This window comes from Microtus ochrogaster, chromosome 4 (genome assembly GCF_000317375.1).
Source record: "Microtus ochrogaster isolate Prairie Vole_2 chromosome 4, MicOch1.0, whole genome shotgun sequence".
Taxonomy (NCBI): domain Eukaryota; kingdom Metazoa; phylum Chordata; class Mammalia; order Rodentia; family Cricetidae; genus Microtus; species Microtus ochrogaster.
The window spans coordinates 3389681-3396796 of record NC_022011.1 but is presented as its reverse complement, the minus strand read 5'-3'; the positions used below and the strand labels follow the sequence as shown (position 1 = coordinate 3396796).

The 7116-nt window shown below is 35.0% G+C and overlaps 1 protein-coding gene across 1 annotated transcript in view; it reads left to right on the top strand.

Moving 5' to 3' along the window:
* Positions 1–5664, top strand: part of Smarca5 (SWI/SNF related, matrix associated, actin dependent regulator of chromatin, subfamily a, member 5) — a 45130-nt gene extending 39466 nt beyond the window's left edge. The window contains exons 23-27 of the mRNA XM_026777349.1: positions 1028–1160; positions 1296–1414; positions 1948–2160; positions 4235–4342; positions 5374–5664. Of these exons, the coding sequence (XP_026633150.1) occupies positions 1028–1160; positions 1296–1414; positions 1948–2160; positions 4235–4342; positions 5374–5439 (639 nt within the window). The 3' untranslated portion in view covers positions 5440–5664. The remainder of the gene's footprint in view (positions 1–1027; positions 1161–1295; positions 1415–1947; positions 2161–4234; positions 4343–5373) is intronic.
* Positions 5665–7116: the final 1452 nt, after the last annotated feature.

The following is a 7116-nucleotide window of genomic DNA, read 5'->3' as shown; positions in this document are numbered from 1 at the left end:
GAGTGCTGGGATTAAAGGCGTGTGCCACCACCGCCCGGCTTTGACCAACAATTTATAAGGAGGTAATAGGAGTTTTGTTTGATCTCCATGACTTCTGGGATCAGCCACCCATATAGAATACCTTTGTGTAAATATTAAATATATACACATACATGCGTATGTGTGTATATATATGTGTACTTGTGTTCATGTATGTGGACAATTTGAGGGAGTCAATTCTTTTTACCATGTAGATTCTGGGGATTGAAGATTGAATTCAAGTCATCAGGCTTGGCTGCAGGGACCTCACTGGCTCTTTATTAAATAGAGTTTCATAGGGTGTAGCATGTAGAGTAGTAGGTTCCATTTGACTTTTTTTTTTAAAGATTTATTTATTTATTTATTATGTATACAGTGTTCTGTCTGCATGCATGCCTGCAGACCAGAAAAGGGCGCCAGATCTCATTACAGGTGATTGTAAGCCGCCACATGGTTGCTGGGAATTGAACTCAGAATCTCTGGAAGAGCAATCAGTGCTCTTAACCTCTGAGCCACCTCTCCAGCCCCTCCATTTGACTTCTTATATCCTAGTTTTGGTTGACCCTTTCCCTCCTGTTTCTACTTTCTCCTGACCCTCTTTTCCCATTTAATCCTTGCCCCAATGTCTCCTCTCCACTTTCACTTCATGTGCTCACTTATCTTTTAAGCTTTATTTTTTTTGCATTTTTCTGCTTATTCATTTTTACTATCTGTTACTTACTTTTCCTCCCAAACTCCTAATAGTATTTCAAAGCAAAAAAAAAAAGTGTCATTGGACCTTTTCATGCAGCATTCCTTACAGTTTCCATTTAGGGTTAGTGACTCAGGCTTCCGAATAATCCATACTGTACTGGTAAAAGAGCATACATGAAAAGTAATGACTCCAAAACTCTTTGTCAAGATAAAGTAAGAGTTGTTTTCTATAATACCAAATGCATTTGTAACTGTAGTAGCATTATTTTCTAAATTTAATGTGCCGTGATTAAATATTTTGCTTATTGCTTTTTAGGGGTTTACTAATTGGAATAAGAGAGATTTTAACCAGTTTATCAAAGCTAATGAGAAGTGGGGTCGTGATGATATTGAAAATATAGCCAGAGAAGTAGAAGGAAAAACTCCAGAAGAAGTCATTGAATACTCAGGTAATACTTTCCTATTTTAATATAGGAATGTTATCACTTTTTGAGAGTTGAATAGAGGTTTTTTTTTGGAAGCTCCTGGTTTTTTTTTTTTTTTTTTTTTTTCCCCTTCCATTTATTCTGTTTATCTGCTTACAGCTGTGTTCTGGGAAAGATGTAATGAACTTCAGGACATAGAGAAGATTATGGCTCAGATTGAAAGGGGAGAGGCAAGAATTCAAAGAAGAATAAGTATCAAGAAAGCACTAGATACAAAGGTACTTTGTATATTCAAGTATAGGAGCTAGTATAACTATTCTGAATATGACAAGGTAACCATGTTAAAGAAAAAATTACTGTAAATTTCTTTCAAAAAACAACAAAAACTTAACTTTTGTTAAAACATAGTTTACCCGAATATTATGTTGATAACCTACTTTAAAAGTGCTGGACTCAGCTTCTGCCTCAGTGGTGTCAGAAAGCTTAGGCCTACATCATTTCTGAAAAGTACCACAGGACAAGGGGCAGAAGAGGCTTGCTACCCAGACGGAAAAACATTTATGGATAATAATAGTAAGACTAGCTGGTTGGTGATGGCGGTGCCTTTAGAGGCTGAGGCAGTTCGATCTCTGAATTTGAGGTCAGCCTGGTCTACAAAGTGAGTTCCAGGACAGCCAGGGCTACACAGAGAAACCCTGTTTGGCAAAAAAAAAAAAAAAAAAAATTATGGTAAGGATGAAGTTTAAGTTTGCAGAATGGGTTGCATAGGACTTGTGTTTTATATAATAACTATAAAATATGACTTTCATAGATTGGACGGTACAAAGCACCCTTTCATCAGCTAAGAATATCATATGGTACTAACAAAGGAAAAAACTATACTGAAGAAGAGGATCGTTTTCTTATTTGTATGCTGCACAAGCTTGGATTTGACAAGGAAAATGTTTATGATGAGTTACGCCAATGTATTCGAAACTCCCCTCAGTTCAGATTTGATTGGTTTCTCAAGTCCAGAACTGCAATGGTAAGTGTCCAAGGTTTTTTTTTAAAACACCGCAGAGTTCAGAATAGGTATATTCAGTGTTTTGACTTTTTAAAAATATCCTTGAAGTAGATTTTTACTTAGTTTCAGAAATTAAATAATTTCCTCTATTTTTCTCTGTCACAGTTTGAACATTTAGAGGTAATTTGAAAACATTGTTGTCTCCTCCTTTAATGTTGTGTGTTTTAATGTTGCCTTATACAATAATAGGACTAGTTTCTGGCACTAGTTTTAGTGAGGTTCTAAGTGAGGAGAAATGCTGCCATCAAATTCACCTGAACATGTCGACTTTTGGGTTTGCAAGTGGACAGTCCTGTAGAGAAAAGTGTTCTTCAGGCATCCGTCTGTCCCTCAGGATGCTGACTTTGGGCTCTTAAAACAGCAGATTGGCACAGAACAATACTCCTTATACTGATTTATGACAGGGTTTAGTTTGTTCTGTGTACTTCTAACATCTATCTTCAAATTAGATTTCAAAAAAGTTTGGTTTTGGATTGCTTTTCTATATTTCATCTTTGATTTGTGTTAGAGTAATGAATGTACAAAGATTGAGTATTCTTAAGTTTAGAACATAGAGGAATAGGCAAAGTATGTGTATTTGAAATATCTTCCTAGTATACGTAGCCATGGATAGTTTGTGGTATTTTCACAATTGACTACTGAAAATAATTTTTTTCAGTAGATATAAAGACCTGCAGTTTATATAGATATATTATTTAAATATATAGTTGGTTGAAAGATTCTGTTGACAATAAAGTCTCCTATGTTTTTTATGTAAGGTACTGCTTTTACATATATAGTTATAAGGAATAATTTTATTATAACAGTAATGAGGTAGTACCACATAACACATTAACCAGTTCTGAAACTGCCTTCCTAATATGCTGTTAAGGCACACAGAATAATCAAATATATATATACTTTTGTGATAATGGTTGAGGCATAATTCTTGTCCAGGAGTTCACAGGATTCAGTGTGAAGCAGTATGTGTGCTGTGTGCACCTGTTAAAGGCATGGTGCAGCACATCAGTGGTCTGTGTGTTGCACTATGCTTTTTAAAGGGAACATATCTTTGTTTATTGTTTTTTACCTCTGTTATTGAAAATATTAATAAGTCATGCATGGAGTTTCTACTAAGTAGTTCAAAATTATTGTATTGTTTTTTGAGATAAGGTTCTACTAAGTAGTTCAAAATTGTATTGTTTTTTGAGATAAGGTTTCTTTGTGTAGCCTTGGCTATCCTGGTTGACTGGATTGCCCTCAAACTCACAGGGATCCACCTGCCTCTGCCTCCAGAATTCTGGGATTAAATGTGTGCCATACTACCTGGCATTCAGACTTATTTTTACTGTAGTTGTCTGTGTGGAAGTCTTACTTTTAATATAAGAGATTAAATAAACAAAACACTTTTGGTCTGTAAGGAAATGTACTGCTAGCAATTAGTGATGCAGATGGATTTTGCCTCACAAAGTATTACATATTGGTAGAGAGAGGAGGTAGACAAAACTCATATGGACTTTGTAGCTCTGTATATTACTGCCATAAAATACGATGATAATGCTTTTAAAGAAGAGATTATTTTCATATCTTAAGTTCTAGGTGATTTTGTTTTTGAATTCTGTATGTTAACCTTTAAATATAAATAGTCCAGCATTCCTAGGCAGTTTATTGCATATGTTAGATGTTCATTTTCGCTGCATTAGTACCTAAATGATTAATGGAGGAATGATTATAAAGAATATACACTAGTATGGAGCTTTACTGTTTATCAGTATTTATCTGTCTATTGGCACACTACTACTGAGCTATCTTCCCCCAGCTATGTTTGTGCAGCTTTAAAGAATGAAGTAAAAACATTAAGTATTTGCTTTGCTTTTTATATCCTCATAGTATGGTCTGTAAGTAAAAATTAACTTCTTTTTGTTTGTTTTTATTAATCTTTTGGTAATATATGGGTGATTTTTCTGTTTGTTAAAACATACCTTTATTTAGATATTGAAGTTCTGACAATATGTAGTTAGAAATAACAAGTTTCCCATGTATATTTACAATGCAGGAGCTCCAGAGGAGATGTAATACTTTAATTACTTTGATTGAAAGAGAAAATATGGAACTAGAAGAAAAGGAGAAGGCAGAGAAAAAGAGAAGAGGACCAAAGCCTTCAGTGAGTATTTACAAATGTGTAAAATATATAGATGTATGTGAGTGATGCAGTTTTGGGTGTTTGTGTGTGTCTGTGTGTATTATGCATGTGTGTGTGTGTGTGTGTGTGTGTGTGTGTGTGTGTGTGTGTGTGTGTGTGTGTGGAAGTACTTGGTGAGGTAGAAGTTGACAATCAGTTAAATCACCTTAATTTTTGAGAAAAAAAGTCTCAACTGAATTTGTAGCTTGCCATTCTGTCTAGGCTGGTTGTCCTATGCACCTCTTCTCCCCCTAACCCCCATACCCTAATTGTTGGGGTTGTCTGGGTTTTAATGAGTTTTGTGGCTCTGAGCTCAGGTCCACGTGCTTTCATGAGAAGCAGTTTACCCACTAGCCATCTCCAGAAAACCTACCACTACTACTTACCCTTCAGAGTATGTGAACACTGTTCCATTATGTTTGGTTTTGTCTTTTTTCTTTGTAAATAATACATTTCAGTTACCTGAAAATATAAACTGATCTTGATGCACTCCATATGGAAAAGCATGTCTTCTGATTACCAAGAGTGCACACTTGTTATTTTTGTTTATTTACTTTTTTTGAGACAGAGTTTCTCTGGTAGGTCTGCCTATCCTAGAACTTGCTCAGTTGACCATGCTGGCCTCTAATTTACAGAGACCCACCTTTCTCTGCCTCCCAAGTACTGGGATTAAAGGCGCGCACCATCAACTGCCAGGCTTTACTTGTTCTTATTTTTGAAATTTTAGGAGACTTCAAGGAATATTAGGGAAACAATAGCTTTACCACCTGTCTTAGAAATGTGTTAGCAGTTTGAATTGAATGTATTTCAGGAGGGAGCCGGCATCTTGTTATCAGTAATGGTAAATTATTTGGAGATTTGATAGTGGTTTTGAAAGATTTGTTGTGTAGCCCTGGAGAAAAGTCCCCTGTCATGTTAGTTAACTACTAATGTGGTACAGCATTGTGAGAATATATTAATGTTTATATTAGTTTAGTCTTGTCATGAGAACTAATTGTTGTGTTTGTTTATAGACACAGAAGCGTAAAATGGATGGCGTCCCTGATGGTCGAGGAAGAAAAAAGAAGCTGAAACTATGAACGCTTATTTGTCTTCTATCACTAAACTAGTAGTTCTTTAATTTACGGGTCTTCATAAGATGTGCTGCACAGTGCTCAACTGTTACATCATTCAAAGACATCAGCTCCATCTGCTTACTGAGCTAGAAACATAGTAGTCTCACTTTTTTAAATGCGACAGCTGTGCTAAAAATTTTTTATCATTAACATTTGAAGTAATAAAACAGGCTTCATTTATTAATAAATGTTTCATTTGGTTTATTTTTCTATTATTTTCATTTGTAAGGATTGTGGCTTTTTATTGGCTACAACTCTAACACTTGTATGGCTTAAAACACGCAAACAAGTAAAAAATATGACAAAGAACATTTGTCCCTTCAAGACTCCACTTAGTGTGTAATTATTTTACTTTATAGTACTACAAAAAAAGACAAAGGCAAAGAATGTAAAGTCTCATCTGGAAAGATTGTGTAAATTGCATTCTTGCTTACTATAGAATGGGGGAAGGCAAGACAAGTTATAATTTCTATGTGTATTTCTGTTACACTTTCTGATTGTGTGGTTCTGAGATGAGTGTGCCCTGTTCCATTGGATGAATGCCTTTTTAGTTGTATAGCCAAAGACATTTAGTATTTCCTGGTTCTTGAAGGTGGTGTATAATTTTGTAGCAGGAATTTTATTTTTTTTTTTTTTTAGTATTTGGTAAATATTTTGACAAATAGGCTGCAACAGCCACAACGTAGATAATGTCAGAAGTAAGGTGATTTTTTTTTTTAATTTGAATGACCCAGCCAAACTGAGGTGTGAATCTGTCTTATTGTTATAATACTAATAGAATATACCCTCCCAGTTTATAGTATTTTTGAGTTTTTAAGAGTAAATGAAAATTTTATTTTATTATATTTTAAAATAACTTCTAAAGTCTTAGTAGCAAGATGGAGTGTAATTCCAATTTTTATTTTGTATGGAATAGACTTGCTAACTGGAAACCCTGAAGCAGGAATACCCAGAGGCCTTTATGTGCTACACATCATTTGTATAAAGTTTTATATGTGCAAATTGGGTACATAAGCAGTTCTCCATTTTTCTAAGGGAATGCAATAAATGTAGCATCGTGAATAAATATAACTTTTATAATCCTTAAAGTGGTCTTTTCTTTCCATCTCTTTGGAATTTTTTCCTTATTATTTAACTTCAACCTTTTCCCCTTAAGACATAGTCTGTTTTTCTGAGAGCTCTTCCTCTGAAATTTAGTTTTCCTCTGCACTCGAGTCCCTGAAAAGTTTGCTGTCCATGCTGCGATCACCTGGTTTTCTAAATGTAAGATTGCTGATGTGAATGCCATGCATTGGTCTGTGGGATATTGTAGAGTAATCTGAATTCTTTTCATGCTTCCCCTAAGTTGGGTAATAACATTAGATGTAGCCTCATTTTGGAAGAAATCATTGAAAAAAAAATTAAGATTGAAGAAAACTAAAGGTCACAAAGTGAAGTTTGAAAACGAAGAGAAATTAGGAAATGTTTTGCAGTGGAAGGAGCTGAATTGAGCGTGATGTGCTTGTTGACCTGGATATTTAAATATAAAAGAACAACAAAGGGAAATCTTAAGTTAAAAAAAAATTGTGGAGCTGGGCTTTGGTGGCGCACGCCTTTAATCCCAGCAATTGGGAGGCAGAGGCAGGCGGATCTCTGTGAGTT